Source organism: Poromitra crassiceps, assembly GCF_964638095.1.
Source record: "Poromitra crassiceps genome assembly, contig: HAP1_SCAFFOLD_73, whole genome shotgun sequence".
Lineage (NCBI taxonomy): Eukaryota > Metazoa > Chordata > Actinopteri > Beryciformes > Melamphaidae > Poromitra > Poromitra crassiceps.
This window is the reverse complement of record NW_028152251.1, coordinates 159,407-179,343: the sequence shown is the minus strand read 5'-3', so window position 1 is coordinate 179,343 and position 19,937 is coordinate 159,407. Positions and strand designations below refer to the sequence as shown.

The following is a 19,937-nucleotide window of genomic DNA, read 5'->3' as shown; positions in this document are numbered from 1 at the left end:
TAACAAGCTTGAAAATGGCGTTCGAGAGGTCACAGTGACCTTGACCTTTGACCTTTGACCACCAAAATCTAATCAGATCATCCTTGAGTCTAAGTCGATGTTTGAGGCAAATTTGATGAAATTCCGTCCAGGCGTTCCTCAGATATCGCGTTAACAAACATCGTACGGACGGACGGACAGCCGTACGGATGGACGTACGTACGTACGGACGGACGGACAACCCGGATCCATAATGCCTCCGGCCTGGCTATCGCCGGCGGAGGCATAAAAAGACAATTTACCTTGCAACTATTGCAGAGCGTGGAGCACTTGGCTCTCCACTAGCTATATCAAGGTGGCGAGGCAGAGGCCTCAGTCTGCCAACTTCTCCTCTTTCTCCCTCTCCATTCATCTTTAACCACTGATGGATTCACTGTGTCCCTGACTGAAATTAATACTGATTAAAAGAGAGGAAGGGATCGAGAAAGATGACAAGAGAGAGAGAGAGATCCAGATGTCGAAATAAAAAAGATGAAAGGACGCTTAAACTAAGAGTAAAAGGAATTAGCTGACTCAAGAGAAAAAACTAAATAAGAGGTGCTGAGAAAAAGGGAAAAAGTCTAACACAGGGAAGGAGATTAAGAAATACAAGAGACAAACACCCTACATAAGTCAAAGGAGGGGGAAAGTACAAAGAGAAAATCAGTGTGCTGTACCATTGTGTTTCTATAAGGAGCAAGGGGTTAAATGTTATACTGTGCCAGCAGAAAAAGCCCGGGGTAATCAAGAAACTGCTCATGCCTGTAAACGCAATGAATCTCCCCTCGACTTCAACCAATCATGGTCTGAGATGGAACTAATTAGGCAATAGTAGGTCGTTCCAATAAGTGCAACCCGTTTGTCAAGGCGCTCGCTCTCACAGAGTCTTGGGCAGAGAGACTCGAGGCGGCGCGATGGAGAAGGCGCCTAATGCGCTTTCATGCACCGCGTGGCCTCGAAAGCGGAGCGCGGAGACACACCGAATCCATATTCAAACGGGCAATAGCTCAAGGATGCGGTCAAACGCACACAAATCCAGGCAAAAACACAAACGAAACGCGCACCGGCGCCTTCTCTCCACCGGAGTCTAACCTTTACCGCTTTGTTTATACGTCTCCGGGTTTCCTCGTTCTCGCGCGGATTCGAGGGGCTCGGCTACGCCTTGCATAGTAAGCCGGTGCGTCTTTCAGAGCGGTGAGAGGGTAGCGTTGTCACCTATGTGGTTATATGCTAATCACATGCTGCTGGAATTCAAAGGCTGGAGGATGAGATGGGCGGCGAGCAGCGTAAGCCCTTTCCACATGGGACCTTGGCCCGAGACTCTTTGCATAATGCGTGGCATAATGAGCTGTCAGCGCGCCGGGCCTGTTACCTTGGGCAGTGGGTGGAAAGGCGAAGGATCCCCGAAGAAAAGCAGAGGTAGAGCGGGGAAGGGAGAGGAAGAGGAGGAGAGGTAGGATGGTCTTTTTTTTTGTTACCTATGCAGAGAGGAGGCGGGTAGTTCCATCGTCTGACGGTTCCTGGCATACAGGAGATGTGCGAGTTGCCCTACAGGGGGTGGGCGCACGCACACACACACACACACACACACACACACACACACACACACACACACACACACAGACAGACACACAAACACACGCACACAAACAAAGAGAGAGAAAAGAAAAGAACAGGCAATCAATTCATTTGCACTCCCCCATTGTCACTCATGCGTCACTCCAACTCTTTGAACCTGCAATCTATCTCTCCACGTGAGTCCTCTGTCTGCTGGGTTTCTAATGCTGAATGCATCTGAAGTGACAGAACAAGAGAGTGACGCATCACAGGCTTATCCAAGGATCATACAGAGAGCAAAGCAGAGAGGCCAGATTACAAGGAGCCGCAGACTGATCATGTGCTGCTAAAACAAGAAGCAGGAGAAAAGCCTTTTTTGTTGCTTTCAAAAGCTCTCCAGCTCTCACAGGCTAATTGTGCACACGGATTAAAAAAGACATATTTGTGATGTCAGAACATAGGATTGGACCGACTCAGTTGACCTTTCTGGAGATGCATGGAGATCCACAGTTGGAGGAATATGTTAGCTGCCACTGTACTGAGCCGTAGGAGGTTGGATCTCAAAGCCAACAGCAGGACATCTTGTCTGAGAGTGAAGTCATCTCGACTGTAAAAATGTGCTCCTTGCTCACATGTCCCAGTGGTCAAGTATTGCTACTGCAGCGGGTAATGATGACATCACGCGCTTGTGAGCTGGTGGGATGACTCTGCGTTTTTCATTTCCTATTTTCCCTATCTAATTATCCCCATCTATAAAAATAGATTTGTACATAGTTGACAGCTTCGTGGATACTTCCATGCCCGTCCTGTGCAAAGCACTCAAAGGTCAGGTGCATTAAAACATGAACTGATACTACTCGATAACTGATAGAGGACACATTAAATGCCACAAAGGGCAACCTTCATAAACGCCCTACCTCGTTAATGTGATTTTAATGGATTTTGGACTGTGGTCAGTAAATGATCATGGACACTTGAGATTAATTACAATGCTAGCCTGACCCCGAATGTAAGGTTTCTTCCAGGTCACACAAGGCAAGGGTTAACAAAGTAATGAAATGAAATGAGGTTGTATGAGACTGGATTAGCTGAACTAATGCGCACTATAGGTTTTCTGAATGTTCAAAATTATATTATCAATTGCTCAACAGCCTCAAATTTAGCTACTCATGGAGTCCATCCATCCAGTTGTCAGTCAATTTGCAAGGTCACGATCAGGATATAAACAGGAAAGCAATTGTGTCATCTCTCAATCTGCCTTTGGAAACATCAAAATTAACTAAGAACTGTATCTGAAATGTCTGTAAACATGCTAGTTCATCCAGTCTAACCTGGTTTGTCAACCGCTGTGAAACAAGATCATCGCTCGAGGAGACAACTGAAGAAAATCAAAGCTGACAGGGACACAGAGTGGCGGAGATGGATTGACAAAGGAAGACGATAAAGGTTTTGGAGAAAAGGTAAGCAAGCCTATACAGTTTAACCTGGCCTGCAATGCTACCCCGTGACCTGAGGGGCGAGCCGGGAGCCGGGGGTAGATGTTGGAGGGCTTGTGTGCAGGGACTGAAGCATAGTGAAGCCAGGGGCCCTGTTACCTGCAGAGTATATCCAGGTTGACACTGGAAAGACACCACGTTGTTCATCTGAAGACGCTCCCCAACCTTGATGCCGTTCATGGGCACCACAGGCTCTGGGCAGTTGGTTAGAGACACCGCTGAGAGAATGAAGGGGGAGGGGGAGGCGGAGGGCGGAGCACAGCAATGTAAACATGATCAAGAAAAATCAGCAACAAGGTTTAAAAGATGACAAGTCTATGCAGAATTTGACTGAAGAAGTGGTTCTCAAAGTGGGGTCTGGGGACCCCCAGGGGTCCTTAACTCATTCTCTGCCAAAGACGTACCCGGACGTACTTTTAACAATGGCGTTCTGTGCCAAAGACGTACTCGGACGTACTTTCATGTTTTGGCTGTTTACATTACATCAGACACTTTCCCAGCCTGTGACATTGTTTCAGGTCAAATTGATAAAGGAACCCGCTAGTTTAGTATTTATGGGTGGAGCCTGTGGTCGAAACAGAGTCCGATCCAGAGTTCTCGGCTGGCGACGATGGCGAGGAAGACGCCAGCGTTTTTGTTATTGCTCCACGACGGAGCGCCATGGCGACGAAGGCTCCCCTTCACAGCGTTCTGTGACACAGATGAATCGGAGGAGGAGAAATGGGTGCCACTTGGAGAGAGCAATGACGATGGTAAAAAGTAGCCTATTTTTTGTATCGCGTTTGAGATGAAATGATCACACACACACAACATTCGAGTATAATTGTCACGCATTGTTTATAACTTATGCCGCCGGCATGACTCGCTTCACGTTTCCTCTTGCCAGCTCTCAAGGGAGAGCTCCCTTCACACTCAAGGGAGGGGGAATCACATGGATACGTCAAACGCGTCAAACCGCGTCACACACCCGTCCCCAGCAACCAAGGCAAAACATGTGTCACATAAACATTTCAAAGTTTACAGCACTAACGTAGCTATTGTGTGATCTTCTGTGCTAACGTTAGTTATGAGAGGTAACGTGACAGCAGGTAATGTTACAGCACTCGTTATTCCTGTGTGTGTGTGTGTGTGTGTGTGTGTGTGTGTGTGTGTGAGAGTGTGAGAGAGAGAGAGAGTGTGTGAGTGTGACCACATAAGGGTTCGTTCCATTTGTTTATGCTTTTATCAAGCTAAGACCGACACAGCTCCCTCAAATACATTCTCTTATTTTTTATTTATTTATTTGGGAAAACAAATACTGTATATGTCTGATGTGTCACTGAGGCAAAAAATAAAAGGCTCAAAAGAGAGTTCTGCTTGAAACGGTGCCCTTCACTAAAAACCTCTTTTTCTCCCATTTATGTCCCAAGGAGGGCATTTTTCGTGAAAACAAGCTAACTTCCACTGCTTGTAACTAAACAAGGAAACATGGTCGAGTTTCAGTTTTTTACAAGGGGTAAGAAGAGAGTCTCTGCTTTATTGTGAGATATGTTGTGTAATTTTATTCCTAGCACAGAATATTCTGTGGGTCCTGGAAGATCAGGAAATATGCTCAAAATCCTGGCACTGGGAGCACACAGACCGAAATGACCCTGGCAGAGAATGAGTTAATAATAATCTGTTTGAGACAAGTCCTATATAAATCATTAATTATAGAAGCCTTATCTGAAATCAGAGCTTATAAAGTGTTTCACATTAAAACAAAGAAAGTTATAGTCCAATGGAAATTTGATTACAACAATTACATTAAAACTAGTCTACAAAAATGCTAAGGTTTAAAATACTGTATGCCACTGAATTAACTGCCCCCCCCCCCTGTATATGGTACATAACTAACTGAAGTGAAATTGTGACTTAAAACAAACTACTATTTATTGTAATGATTTAGAGATGTGAAACCATTTTCAATTGCATAGTAGTGCAGGGTGAAAACACACACCCGAAAGACAAACTGTTAACTCAGAATCTTACAGCCTCAGAGTTGTTCTTCAGCATGACGTAGTTCCCATCCAGGTGGACCTCGGCTACGCTCACAGCATCGTGCTCTGTTGAGTGTGAGGACATCTTGCAGGCAGGCGAGCTGAGAGGGGCTGGGCCACAGGTGCAATCTGGAAAACAACATGAGCAGAGATGGATTATTACAAGCACTTATAGGCCCGGACTGTCTGCCACACTGACCTGCTTTCAGCTTGCATGAACCTGCATCCAAACAGACAAAGAAGAAGAAGAAGATCCACCCAAAGCACCTCCGGGCTGGACGTGGTCAGAAACACACTTGGGAGGGGGTATGGTGGTGCAGTGGTAAGCACTGTCGCCTCACAGCTCGAAGGTCCTGGGTTCGATTCCCACCTGGGACGCTGTGAACGCTGAAGGAATGCGTGCCCGTCCGCATGTCCTCGAGTGCCCACCGCCCGGGTGGGGTCGTCAAAAGGGCCTTTCTGTGGGGAGTTTGCATGTTCTCCCCGTGCCTCCCGGGAGTTTCCTTCATATAGGAACTCCCTTCACCAAAACATGCAATATCCTGGTTGCTGATGTGGTGCCTCCTCTGGTCGTTAGGGGCGCCTGTTCGGAGGGAGGGGAACTCGTTGGAATAGCGTGATCCTCCCACGTGCTATGTCCTACCGGTGAAGCTTCCCCTGTCAGATGAAAAGAAGCGGCTGGCTAACTGCCCATGTCTCGGAGGAAGCATGGAGCCAGTTTCGGCTCTCCCCAGATCGGCAGAGGGTGGAGCAGCAACCAGGATAAATAAATTAAATTAGCACTAATGGGGGATAAAAATGGGATAGAAAATCGGGGGGGTGGGGGGCATTTCGCATTTATTTAGGACAGTAGTCTTCAGTCTGCCTCCCCCTCTCTGGTACTGCTGGAGCTGGGAGCTGAGGCTGAAGCACTAAGCTCCGTCTGGAGCTTAGTGCTTCCCAGTTTGTCTCTGGTGGCCGATGCAGCGTCACTCTTGTCCAACGCAGCCTGCTGGGCATTCTCGAGCTGGAGTACGGAGAGCATGCAATGCAAACAGACACCTTTAGGACATTTAAAAGCATTCTAGTCTGCTATTTCCGGACAAACATTGATTGGGGGTTAGGGGTGTCAAACATAATCGATTATAAGATGCATCGCGATGCGGACGTGCATGATTCTGCATCGATTCACAAATGTCAAAAATCGATTTAATTATTATTATTATTATTTATTTATTTTAATAATCAAATAAAATATAATGGAAGTACATGCAGTTGTTTATTTTAATTATGGATCATAATACAATGCAATTCCAAATGCAATTTTATTTTAAAAGTAGCCACAAAAAAGAAAGTGAGAAAAAATCATGTATTGGGGAACTAAAGTGATGCATCGATTTAAGATGCCTCAAGATGCATCGATAATCGAATCGAATCGTAGCCCTCTGAATCGTAATCAAATCGAATCGTGAGGCCAGTGAAGATTCACAGCCCTATTGGGGGTGTACCTTGACTGACAGTGTAGGTCCTCTCTAGCTCGTCTTTGTACTGTAGGATCTGTCTCTCGTGCTCGTGGTGGAGTTGTGGCATTGCCTCAGACAGTTTGCTCTCAAACTCTCGTCGTCTTCCCAAGTCCACCTCCACGAGACGGCTGTCGTGACGGCTCCGGAGCTCCAGGATCTCCTACAAGAGCACACACACACACGATACTGGTTGGTCATATCTAACCGTCAAGCCTGTGGCGTCCGGGTAGTGTAGCGGTAGATTCCCTGCCTACCAACACGAGGGTCGCAGGTACGCAGCCCCGTGTTACCTCGGCTTGGTCGGTTGGTTTTTTTATGACAATTTTTCCCCCCGTATATTTCAATAACATAACATCACAGACATTACAAAGACAATACATAAAGTAAAACAAGCATTTACTGATGCACAGTACTAAAAATAGAAAAAAATTAGAAATTAAAAAACACATGACAAGAAAAGCAAAAACAAAAAATAAACAAAAAATTGAAATAAAAAGATTGTGTACAGTGTACATGTGACGTTTCGAGCGACTGCTCTTCCTCAGACATGATGTCCTCCTCAGACATGATGTCCTCCTCAGACATGTTTGTCCACAATGTCACAATGACGTCTGTTGGATGGCTTAATAAAAGGTAAATGGGAGCTTCAGTGTGTGGACCTGTACTGCTTTTTGGTTCCTGCTTCAATTACATGTTTGAATCAAGCATGAACATAATAAAATATAAGCTTCTCCATCCAACACGAGAAAATATCAGAACGCCCGAATCCTGTCAACCTGATGAGTAAAAAAGCGCCACTAGATGGCAGTCCTGTCATAGCAAAAGCTCATTTGACAACACAGAGTAGTAGACTGTAGAGCAGGGATACTCAACTTGCTTTGCCCGGGGGCCACTTTCGTGAAATGATAGAAGGCTAGGGGCCAGTTAATAAACAAACAATAGACATTTTTCTGTAGCGGATTGTAGGTTTTTGGGGTGTCAGCCGGAGTTTAGTCTGACAATGTTGTGCACACCGGATAGTTAGTTAGGTTAAGTCAGTGCCTGGGTAGCAAGCAGACGGCGGTATTTGACTAATTTTAGCAGCTAAATCATAGATTATTGAAAGATATTCCATATTCCAGACTGAAATGCTATAACAGAAGTGGAGTATTGGCCAGAATGACAGACATTTGGACACTTATTCAGCGGGTATCTTGCATGTTGCGTTCAGGTGCACTGTAAAAAAAAAAAAAGCAAAAATAAATAATAATAAAAATAAATAAAGTTCAGGTGCACTGTAAAAAAAAAAAAAGCAAAAATAAATAATAATAAAAATAAATAAAATGTGCAATTCCATCACAGGCCGCATGTGGCCCGCGGGCTGCAAGTTGAGTATCACTGCTGTAGACTAAAATGTAAGACAATTTATGCGATTTCTAGTGCAGGTGTATTTTAAGATGCTTTGATGTTAGACTGTTTGTGTGTGTTGGGTGGAGCTTAGGGGTGCACCGATCGATCGGCACGCAATCTGTATCGGCCGATTTTGACCTCAAATATGTGATCTGCTGATTGCAGATATTACTTTATTGTCGCCGATTGCATAGCCGATCATGCTGCACGTGAGAAACATGAGGCAGCCCATTTTCATGTCTTCAATGTCTATCGTTTAACTTTCGTATTGTGCTCTAACGTTCATATCATTGTGTTGCAAAGCACACGCTTTGCTTTCGTCAGTGTACTCACCTCCACACACCACACCAGACTGTCAACACACCCCTTGCGTCTTTGAATCACACACATCAGCTGGTGATTAGAGCAGACTCAGCAGAGAGAAGTTACCTCCAGTCCTCCCGCCTACCGAGGCATTTGCATGCTGTTAAGTCCGTGTTTGATCCATATTTGCGTGTATCCTCCTAACGTTAATAGCTCCGGTTAGCTTTAGCCGTTTTAGCTTAATCGATAAAATAGTTTCCTTGGGTCAAAGTTATTTTTCTTGTGTAACAGGGAAATCCCGGAAAATTGAGTATTTTTGTTGAGTGAACTGAACTGCATTGAACTGGTAACATGGAAATCCCGAAGCGGAACGATTTTTGTTCTTTTATAAACTGAACTGAGGGAACTGGACTGAACTACTAGCCATTTAGTTCAACACAGTCTTGTGCTCCAATTATCTCACACACAAACAATCATGTTGGCGGTTTCCTTTAGCCTACACAGTATAAAATATTGATGTAGAAAAAAAAGAAAATGTGCTGCACTTTCAATTTGATGCATGAAATGTAGGCCTATATGTAAAATGGAAACAGTTCTATAATACACTGCTATAGCTGCTTACAAAATAAAGAAATAAATATATATATATATATATATATATATATCGGTGATCGGTAATCGGTAATCGGTGATCGGTCGATGATCGGTTGGGCAGATATTTCTCATAGGGGATCGGCAATCGGTGATCGGTGCACCCCTAGTGGAGCTTGTTACCCTCTTGGGCAGGTGCTCCCATCTGCAGTAGGAGTTGCGGATCATTTCGTCAGCGCAGCACTGGAGCTCTCCGTCGTAGAAGAGCTCGTTTGGAATCTTTAGAATGGCAGGATGAGACCTGAGAGGACAAGGGGGAAAATGAAAAGCACATTTAGTTTAGACGATGAGTCCATTTCTGTCAAGGAGTGACAATAATAAACCGTAGCCGTAAGTACGACACACAAAGCGGTTGTTGAACGTCTCCTCATCCTTCAGGTACAGAGTGAAATCCTCCATCAGACGCTGCAACAGGGACACACCTGCAGACAGCAAAGCCTTTTAAGATCACCAGTATGCAACTGTTTGACCAGATCCTGGTTCAACACAAGTAGTAGGACTATATTATATATATTTTAAAGCAGCTACGAGCAACTTTTTCGATTGTTATTAAACAGTATAAATTTAATATCAATGCATCACATCTTACCTCTAATAGTCGACGAGACCAACGCAGAGTAGTCTCGCTTGAGCCCCGAGTGAATCGGCCAGTGTAGTCTGTCTGTGGCCAGGGAAGATCAGGAAGTGAAATGAAACGGTTTGCAGCAGCCACTTCGGCCATAACCACAAAATAACTTCCAAAAAACCTGTTAGAATATAACGAGAGATGTTCGCGAGAGTATGCGTGGCGTTCACATTGTTTATATTATGTTGCTAGGCAGCGCAAACGGCGAGGCAGGCAGCTGCGTTTCACTTCCGGGTTTCACTTCCGCGTTTCACTTCCGGGTAGCCGGGCCGGCGGTAAGGAGAGAGAGAGAGAGAGCCCCCTGTTGACGCGAGTTTAGACAGACACAGACTTAATAATCATCCAAGGGAGCAATCTCCAATTGACACGGCTTTGGTCTCAGCTACTATAATAGGTAAGATGTGATGCATCAATATTGTAATTATACTGTTTTACTTCGTTTCGAACTCAAGCTCTCACTAGTGCCTTAAACGCTGCAACGCAGCCCTATGGAAGACTATTATTTTGCTCCAAAATTACTTTTCATTAAAACCTGACCACCCACCCGTAGGTGGCGTGGTACCCCCTGGGACTGACACGGATCCACGTGACTACGTCACGTCCTGCCAGCCCAGGGAAATCACTTCCGCTTTCTTCCAACCCGCTGTGAATACGTGTTTTTGAAAGCTCCGACGGTTAACAAGGAGTTATATTATATAGCTTTAGATATTAGGCTCGTCCCGGCTAACTTGCCCACCTCAAGAGGGTCGTGTGGACGGGATAAAGCAGGCTTCGGAGACCGACCCTGTACCCTTCACCCTGCGGCGTCGGAACAAGTCATCTAAAGCTAAGAGTATCTTCCTTAGTTAACTGTTTATTGCTATCGCCGTGTAGCTCTACTGCTATCGCCGTATAGTGGTTATTGCTGCGCTGTGTAACTTTGCTTCGCTCCCCTGGCTGGGGCAGCGTTTTCGTTTGAGGGCCGATTTAGGTCCGCGCTCAAACTGTTAAGCTTTGCATACGTGCAAATAGCTTGTACCACGTAGCACAGGAACAAAGAGGCTAAGTAGCCCAGTTGTTGCAGATAGCTACCTTGGCACCCGTGCGGGTAGTTTTCGTGTGCTAGGTACTTTAGGCGCCGGCTTTAAAGCGCGCGCGTTAGATAGTTAGCTAGTTTGCTCAGTGCAGCTAGCCTGGACTACCTTGTAAACAGCTAGGTGCTGTATTAGCTGTGAGGGCTGTGACCTACATAAATGTAGTGTAGCTTTACTGGCGTCTGGGATTTTAGCTGGGCGATTCGCTAGCTAGGTGAGCCCGCCCCGCACCTTGTGTGGGCCGCTTCTCTCAGTACTTACGTCCGTAACTAAGAGCGTCCGTTTCAAACGGTGTAATCGTCACTGTCCACATGCTTCCATGCGTCTTTCACGTTGGTATCATGTTAAGTAATACATCCACCACAGTAGAGAGTCAAATGCATGAGTGTGTGTGTGATTTCCTCCGTTTCATGCGTATCTGTAAGCTTTCAGATGACGGACAGAAAACGGACGAAATGAACGCAGAGTACGGACACTGTCCGTCTCCGTCTTTAACGTTGAGTATAATTGGGCCTTTAGCCAGCTTGCTTGTCTGCTAAGTGTTGCTTGCCTCGTGCAATTAGCATCTACTAGATGGCAACTCCCTTTGAGGAGTTTCTTCTGATTGACTAGCTTCACGGGCCGCTGGCCTTTGCTTGCGGTCACGCTCGCTTCCCCGTGTTACTCAGGGTAGAGACGAGCTACACCGGCCTGTACGCAGGCTTGTGTTAGCGCACGCTTGTTTCAGTGCTTATGCTAGCTTAGCTAGTGGCTTGCACGTCTGTTCTCTCGGGTTAACAGGTTGTGGGTATTGGTGCCCCCCCTTCGGGATGGGCTATTGCCGCTTACGTTACCATTGCACGCGCACGTTCGCTAGCCTCCGGGTTGCTTACTGTCTAGCCTGTGCTTCTCGCTAGCTTGCTTAAGCAGTACTCCCGCTAATAGGGTGCGCCCTGCGGGAGCTTGCTATTAGTGGTTAGCTTCCTGCTTCCTCTTGCTACTGAGCAGGGAAGGTCAGGGAGGGGATGGGCCGTGTGTAAAACTACTTGGCCGAGTATGAATCGGCACGTTAAGTGCGTGTTCGGCCACGAGCACGCTGCACAGGCGCCTTGAACCTTCGGTTTTGTCCGCAGCTAAGCTCTTTAGAGCTGACCAAGGTCCGCTCTCAAAGAAGTGTTAAAGCTAGCGTGCCTTGCATAGGTGCAGATAGCAATATTAGTACTGTTTAGCACAGAACGATAGCATTTTGCAGATAACTGGCGTGCACCCGTGCAGTTAGTACCTGTGTGCTAAGTACATTGGGCGCGAGATACCTCCGCTACAATAGACATACTGCTCCTTGCTGGCGCTACGCGTCCAGCAGGGCGTACAGCTCGCCAAGGTCTGGGCTCAGTGCCAGCCTTTGGCTTGTAGCTCTAAGGACAAGCCCACCGCCCTTGGTGCCCAAGGCCCGGGGTGGTTGGGAGCTCTCCATGGGTCGCACTCCCTTGTTGGGGCGCCCCCTGCAAGTGCAGGGAGCCTGGCTGGGGGCACAGCGCACCTTGGTCCATGGCCACGGCCTGGCCTCGGTTGGCAGCAGGCAAGCCCACCGGTTGGCTCACCAAGGCTGGGCTTGGGTCCAGCCTGCGGCTTGTAGCTTTGGACCCACCGTCCTCGGTGCCCATGGCCCGAGTTCGGTCGGGAGCTCGCCCAGGGTCTCATACCCAGCATCAAGGCTCGCCTTGGTCCATGGCTACGGCCTGGCCTCGGCTAGAGGCTCCTAGGACAGCCCACCATCAATGGCGCCAACAGCTCATTGCTGGTCGGGAGCTCGCCTGGGGGCCGCACTGTCGGACAAGTCCACGTGCGTCTCGAGAGAGAACGTTACCTCCGCAGTCCCCCCAGCCTGCGAAAGGCGCACGGCAGGGGGGGGGGGGGTTACTTCGGTACAACAGCGCGTCAGTAGGCGGAGCTTGCGTAAGAAGTTCTCCCCCAGCATGCACAGCTTCTACGGAACTGTCCATGCGGCGGGGGGGCGTAGCCTCTCACGTCCCGCCCCCCCATCAGGGCACCGGATCGAAAGGTCCCGGGGCCCAGCAATATGCTCATGACTATTTCAGGGATCATTTCTATAGTTCTAACTTGAGAAATGTGTTTCTAAAAATGTTCAGTCTCGCTATCCACGATGATGAGACGGTGATACTTTTTTCTGAGCGCGAAGCGGGCAGAGAGACTTGATTCAGTTCATATGCTCTCTGCTTTTGATGACCGTTCACTGTCTCCTATGGGGACATTGAGGGAGAGAGTATGATCCGAGTGGTGGAACGGGTTCCGCTCCGTTGGCCACAAGAGACCATCTTGTCCAACAGGCTCGATGCCTGGGAGCATCTATGTTCCCCCGTCCCCATTACGGCGCACCCTCCAGAGGGGATACGCGCTACAGTTTGCCCACCCACGTTCGACGGGACCCCCGATCTGGCCGTGGAGGAGGAGGCCATGGACGGCTCCATGCGTCCAAAATTGGACCTTCGGCGTCTCAAAAACAAGACGCTGAGGAAGTCCCGTCCCGAATGCTCTCTTCCCCGCCTGTTCAAGTTGAGACAGGGGGATGTCTTACTTCCAGGGATCTGGAAGGTGCGGTCTTCCATGTCCACATGGTCAGGAGACACAGGAAATACCTGAGGTTCTCCTTCCTGGGGAAGGCTTACGAGTTCTGTGGCTTGCCATTCGGCATGTCTTTGAGCCCGCGAACCCTCACGGTGTGCGTGGAGGCAGCCGTGGCTCCCCTCCGCGCGAGGGGGATCCGCGTCTTCCTATATCTCAACGTCGTTCTCTTAGCGGCCGACTCGAGGGTCGGTGCCGCGAAACATACCAAGGTGGTGACCGATCACCGGCAAACCTTAGGGTTTTTTGGTGAACCGGCAGAAGAGTTGCCTCGTCCCAGCGCAGGCGGCGACCTTCCTGGGGCTCGAGCTATACTTCCTGCGAGCCTTTCGCCAGAGCGACAGGCTCGCACGGTTCGGACAGCAAGCCAAGGACGTTAGGTCTGTGCCCTCGGTGTCAGTGCATCAGTGCACAGTGATGTTGGGCCTGATGGCCTCAGCACTGCATGTGCTCCCGCTAGGGAGGCTACACATGCCCTCGTGGTCCAAATATGGTTCTCAGGCTTCGCCTGGACTCGGCCGGGGACCGTCATCGCAGGGTTCCTCTGACAGGTCAGGCCTGGCGGGCGGTGGCTATATGGGCGGACCCCCGTTACCTCTCGAGAGGTACTTGGTGGGGCCCTGTCCCGCTCAGGATGGTGATTCGCACAGACGCCTCCCTCTGGGGAGGGGGTGCGATTTGCGGGCATTTTTCGGCGAACGGCCGGTGGGAGGCTCAGGAGCTTCGCCACATAAACGTGCTAGAGCTGAAGGCGATTCGCCGGGCTCTGCCTCAGGACAAGCCCACCATCAATGGCGCCATGGGCCCATCGTTGGTTGGGAGCTCTCTTGGGGACCGCACTGCCGGACAAGTCCGCGTGCGGCCAGACTCGAAAGAGAACGTTGCCTCCGCAGTCCCCCCGGCATGCGGAGGTAACACTTCCAGCGGCTCACACATGGGCACCATGTGCTGATTCGCTCGGACAATAGGGCAGCGATCGCCCACCTGAACAAACAGGGCGGTGTGCGGTCGGGGGCGCTGAACCATAGCGGGGATTCACCTGTGGGTGTATCCCCGTCTCCTTTCAGTGTCAGCGGTCTATCTGCCGGGACGGCGGAGTTACGACCGGCCTGCTGTCTCGAGGCAATCCCCGTTATACGGAGTGGTGCCTCCACCCTCGGGTGATGGAACAGGTTTGGGCCAGGGTTGGTCGCGCCTGCGTCGATCTCTCGCATCGCGGCGCGCGACACACTGCCCACTGTGGTTCTCGATCCAGGAGGACAGCCCCCGTTAGGTCATGACGCGCTAAAAGCGCACGCGTGGCCGAGGGAGGGGCTCTATGCGTTTCCCCCGACCCCCCCTGATCCGTCATGTGTTGGACAGGGTGAGGGAACAGCGCCTCCGGCTCGTTTTAGTCTGTTTGGCACAGGCAGACATGGTTTGCGGACCTGGTCTCCCTGGCGCAAGATCCGCCCCGGGGCATTGCCGGTACGGGCCGATCTCCTATCCCAGGCGGAGGGGGAGGTGTTCCACCCCTCCCCAGGCAGGTGGAAGCTAGCGGTCTGGCTCCTGAACCGGACCAGTTGCTAGCCCAGGGTTTGCCTGATAATGTGGGATGCACTATGCAGCAAGTAAGGGCGTGGATCCAGTGAACTGCAGTGTGCGACCAGTTCTCCGTCTCCTTCAGAGCCTGCTTGACGCGGGTCAGTCCCCGCAGTCGTTTAAGGTGTACGTAGCCGCGATTCTGCTTGCCATAGGGGAATTGAAGGGAGCCCCGTGGGTGCGTACCCTTTGGTCTTGCACCTCATGAAGGGGGCGCGTAAACTGCGCCTGCCGTCGCGGTGCGTTTTTCCCCCCAAATCGGACCTGGTTACGGTGCTGGACGGGCTAACGGGTCATCCGTTTGAGCCCTTGGACTCCGCCGATTTAAGGGTTCTGTCTTTAGAGACCGCGCTGCTGCTGGCCTTGTCGTCAGGAAAGAGAGTTGGTGACCTGATTGCCCTCTCGGGGCAGCAGGCCTGTGTGGTAATGATGGGCGCAGGGTTACGTTGCGACCTAACCTGGCTTACCAACCTAAGATTATTGATGTCAGCTTTAGGTCTATGGTCATAGACTTATCAGCATTCTGTCCCCCGCCGTTCAGTTAGAGACGGGCGAGGAGAGACGTTTGCTCATGCTGTGCCCCGTAAGGGCGCTCTCGGCCTATGTGGCCAGGACGCGTTCTTTACGCATTACAGATCAGCTTTTGGTTTGCTTTGGGCAAAGGGCCCAGGGCGGGCCCCTTTCCAAGGATCGCTTATCACACTGGATAGTGGAGGCGATCGCGTTGGCATACTCTGCCGTGGGCAAGGTTCCCCAGGAGGGTATCAAGGCGCTTTCTACGCAAGGTGTTGCGACATCCTCTGCGTTGTTGCGCGGTGTGTCGGTGGAGGACATGTGTGCCGCGGCCTCATGGTCCTCTCATCACACTTTTGTCAGGTACTACAGTCTCGACGTGTCCGGTGCGCAGTTCGCGCACGCGGTGCTGTCGGTGGCAAGAAAGTAGTATCGTTGCCACTCTAATATGTCAGACGGTTAGGCATAAATGTTGCCATATGGCCGTGGTTCACCGGTGCCGTTCGGGTCGCCCTGTGGGGTGCTCCCGGCAGCAAGGTCGGTTGAATGGAGGCACTAGTGAGAGCTTGAGTTCGAAACGAAGTAAAACGTTAGGGTTGTGCTACAACCCAGGTTTTACGAGTGAGAACGAGAGCTCTCACTACCCAGCCTTGCTGTGTCGATGCGTCACGGGGTGCGTCGGATCTCAGCGGGCTGGAAGAAATTAGAGTGATTTCCCTGGGCTGGCAGGACGTGACGTAGTCACGTGGATCCGTGTCAGTCCCAGGGGGTACCACGCCACCTACGGGTGGGTGGTCAGGTTTTAATGAAAAGTAATTTTGGAGCAAAATAACAGTCTTCCATAGGGCTGCGTTGCAGCGTTTAAGGCACTAGTGAGAGCTCTCGTTCTCACTCGTAAAACCTGGGTTGTAGCACAACCCTAACGTTTAATAACAATCGAAAAAGTTGCTCGTAGCTGCTTTAAGTTATGATTAATTCATGTGTGTTAACTAAAACAAATAACTGTATGTAATAAAAAAATAATAATGATTGCATAATTATGTTAGTGTATCTGAACTGCAACGGAGATGTGCAGAAGGAACAGTGTGTGTGTGTGTGTGTGTGTGTGTGTGTGTGTGTGTGTGCGTGTGTGCGCGCGTGCATGTGTGTGTGTGTGTGTGTGTTTCACAAAACAAAAGGCAAAGCATTTATTTTTATGGTTTTGGTGGAATGACACATAACAGATTAAAGTACTCGTAACTTTTGAGAGAACTATCTTAGTCATTCAAAAAGTTATATACATGTATACAGTAGGTGAGAGTGTCTAGTTCATGGAAATATTAAAAACAAAATGTAAATGTTTTTTGCAGGCCAACACACAAATGCACTGTAAGCGTAATTTGCTACCTTCCAGCGGTCACCAGGGTGGTGACCATGATCTTATACTTCATCAGCTCCTCTTTAGCAGGAAACACGTACGTGTCCCCGACCAGGTTAGAGCATGCCTGTGAAAATACATGCAGCAGATTTGAATAAAGGAGTTATAAAGCAAATAGTTCCGGTCCTTGATTATGATTGGCTGAGCTGCATTTGAAAGCCGTGGTAAGATACTCTCTTGACACACACCTGTGACCGCATCACAGTATTACTGCGTCTATGGCATGGGGCCTTTGTATTGATGCATCTGTTTGTTGCTTGGCAACCATTCCGCTAAATGCCGCGGCTGAAGGACTACATTGCTTGGCGCAATAATGATTATTTGTCATGATCAATATTGCATTTTTTCTGTAGTTGTGCATTTATTTTATGAAACCTTGCCTGTAGGCAATATGTAAGCAATATGTAGGCAATATGTAGGCAATATGTTCCGTCCTGAGGAGGAGCATGGACAGTCTGGACCAGACGTCCTGACGAGGAGCAGGGACAGTCTGGACCAGACGTCCTGAAGAGGAGCAGGGACAGTCTGGACCAGACGTCCTGAGGAGGAGCAGGGACAGTCTGGACCAGATGTAATGTCAAATGCTAATTTACGATTTAAAACGTGGGCCGGCCTTAAACAGTGCTATAAAATGGATGAAATGACAGCTGATAAATGACAGAAAATGGAGGTATTCTTTTAAAAGATGAGACGTGTAAGAACCCTGGCAAGGACCAAGAGGAAGTAGTACGCTCTTAGTGAAGCCTTTACTTGCAACGCATCGACTTCAAACTACTCCTCCTCACCTTCACAGCCCTCCACAGCCTAGCCCCCCCTTACCTGACTGACCTCCTCATCCCCCATCCCCCCTCACGTACACTCCGATCCTCTTCTACTGCCACCCTCATCATCCCCCCATCCAGACTCAAAACCTTTGGTGACCGTGCTTTCTCCCGCGCCGCACCCCGACTTTGGAACTCCCTCCCCCAGACCGTCCGAGACTCTCCCTCACTCCCCACTTTCAAAACCCGACTTAAAACCTATCTGTTCTCCCAAGCTTACAACCTCCCCTACCCCTGACCACCTCCTCCAAACCATCACCCTCCGCCCCCCCACCTGCCCCTCCCTCCTGTTCTCTTCCTCTCCTCTGCTTCTCCATACAACCTTGCCCTGAACCGTCACTGTTATCTGTACCTGTCCCCTGTACCTGTCCCCTGTATCTGTTGCCTGTATCTGTTGCCTGTGTCTGCTGCTTGTTTCTTGTTTTACTGTTAAGCGTCTTTGAGTCTTGAAAAGCGCTATATAAAATAAATGCATTATTATTATTATTACTTGTTCAGGGGGCCACATTGTCAGAAAGCTAAGGGCCCGGGAGCCGGACATTTCCCAGAGCTATTATTATCATTATGTAGGCTTTTTACTATTATTATTATTTTATTTACTATTTACTACATTACAAAAGTCGCTGTTGGATTCATAGCATCATGGTCCATGTAGCCCCCCAGTTCCCCCCCCAATTCTATTTTCTATTCAGAAAGAGACAAAAATGCCACTGCCTGATTTACATACACAGCCACACCCACATGCAGTACCTGTGCCAGGTGGGTCAAACACCAGGTAAGGTGCCGGTTTGGAGGAGCCAGCGACAATGTTTTGAACGGCCTCATACTGCTCGGAGTTCTCCTCCAGGTGTCGATCAAACAGCCTAGAAAGACCAGAGGCTGAATGAGACTGTGGCTTCATCTCCACATTGATATGCAGTTACTGTAAGATACAGATACCTGGCTTACTCATGCACTCACACACATTGATATGCAGTTACCCAGCAAACATTTTCACGTATAACGACCGTCTGCTGCACATCAAACCACTACATCTAGTCAGGGTCTAATTATATATTCTGAATGGAAATCTTAGCGACGTAAAGATCGCACCTCATGCGGGATTCGATCCTGCGGCGCCCGCTTCGCAGTCATGTGTCTTATCCATTAGGCCACCAAATTAGTTACAAATACTACGGAGTTGGTCATATATAGAGATACTTAACATTGAGCACTTAGCATTTTGACGGTCCCGACTGGAAGTTGCGTTGATAGGCTAGCTGCCTCGCTAATTCTGTTTCATGATTTCAACCAGCGATGAGACAGGTATATTTATATCATTTACGATAATATAACCAACGTGACTTTAGCAGACAGCATAGCACATCCAAAACCCACAACACTGCGTTTAGTTACGGCAAGAGAAATGGGACAATACCACAGGATTCAGGAAGTTTGTGATAAATACAAGCCCATAGCAAGAGACACTTGCACTTATATGACATAAACGTGTTTTCATATTAAAAAAAGAAAAGGGCGTTCAATAAAAGTCGTCATTGCAGGTGGAGTGCATGTCACACTGTGAGTATCTGATCACACAACAGGTAAATTGTCAATCAAATGTCATTTTATTCAACAAAAACACAAAAGACACCTACATGTGGTGTTTTCAAAGCAATATGAGGTCAATATTTTTTGTTTTGAAGTGACAGTCTAAACGTTACTTTGGAGGAATGTGGAGAGAACGTCAGACTTAGATGGTAGATGCCAAACCACAATTCTATCGTCTGGTGATGTCGCGGTCAAGACGATGTTTGCTGGGTACTGTAAGATACAGATACCTGGCTTACTCATGCACTCACACACATTGATATGCAGTTACTGTAAGATACAGATACCTGGCTTACTCATGCACTCACACACATTGATATACAGTTACTGTAAGATACAGATACCTGGCTTACTCATGCACTCACACAGCATTAGGGTTACACTTTGATGTCAATAAACAAAACAAGGTCGCGAGAAATCTTGTTGTTACTACTGGGGTCATCATTTCTTTCTCTCTTTTCCCCATGTATTATAAATAACCTACTGCTCAGTCAAAGAGGGTAGCTGGTGGCTAACACTTTTCCATATTTCTATTTTGTTTTAACTGTCCACTACAGGTAAACAGCGATATGCAATCATGTGCCAACTTTAACTAGAGGGCGTGCAGCTCCTTTATCATCTTATAATGACGTTATATGACTTCATCCGTAGAGAGAAGAACTCTACAGGGATCTCTGCTGTGAAATAAATAGTCCACACAGTCCAGAGTACAACCCATGGGAAAGGGGCCTCCCTACAGTAGTAGATCCACCTGTTGTTGC

At 48.5% G+C, this 19,937-nt stretch overlaps 1 protein-coding gene across 1 annotated transcript in view; it reads right to left on the bottom strand.

The window, feature by feature from the left end:
* The window catches only part of LOC310800791 (uncharacterized protein), a gene marked incomplete at its 5' end in the record, with an annotated part of 37,864 nt that extends 19,181 nt beyond the window's left edge, over nt 1-18,683 (bottom strand). Inside the window, 9 exons of the mRNA XM_083664712.1 lie at nt 1,497-1,566; nt 3,171-3,289; nt 5,972-6,095; nt 6,587-6,751; nt 9,058-9,175; nt 16,735-16,832; nt 17,240-17,304; nt 18,337-18,449; nt 18,679-18,683. Coding sequence (XP_083520838.1) covers nt 1,497-1,566; nt 3,171-3,289; nt 5,972-6,095; nt 6,587-6,751; nt 9,058-9,175; nt 16,735-16,832; nt 17,240-17,304; nt 18,337-18,449; nt 18,679-18,683 — 877 coding nt within the window. The remainder of the gene's footprint in view (nt 1-1,496; nt 1,567-3,170; nt 3,290-5,971; nt 6,096-6,586; nt 6,752-9,057; nt 9,176-16,734; nt 16,833-17,239; nt 17,305-18,336; nt 18,450-18,678) is intronic.
* Between the last annotated feature and the right edge of the window lie 1,254 nt (nt 18,684-19,937).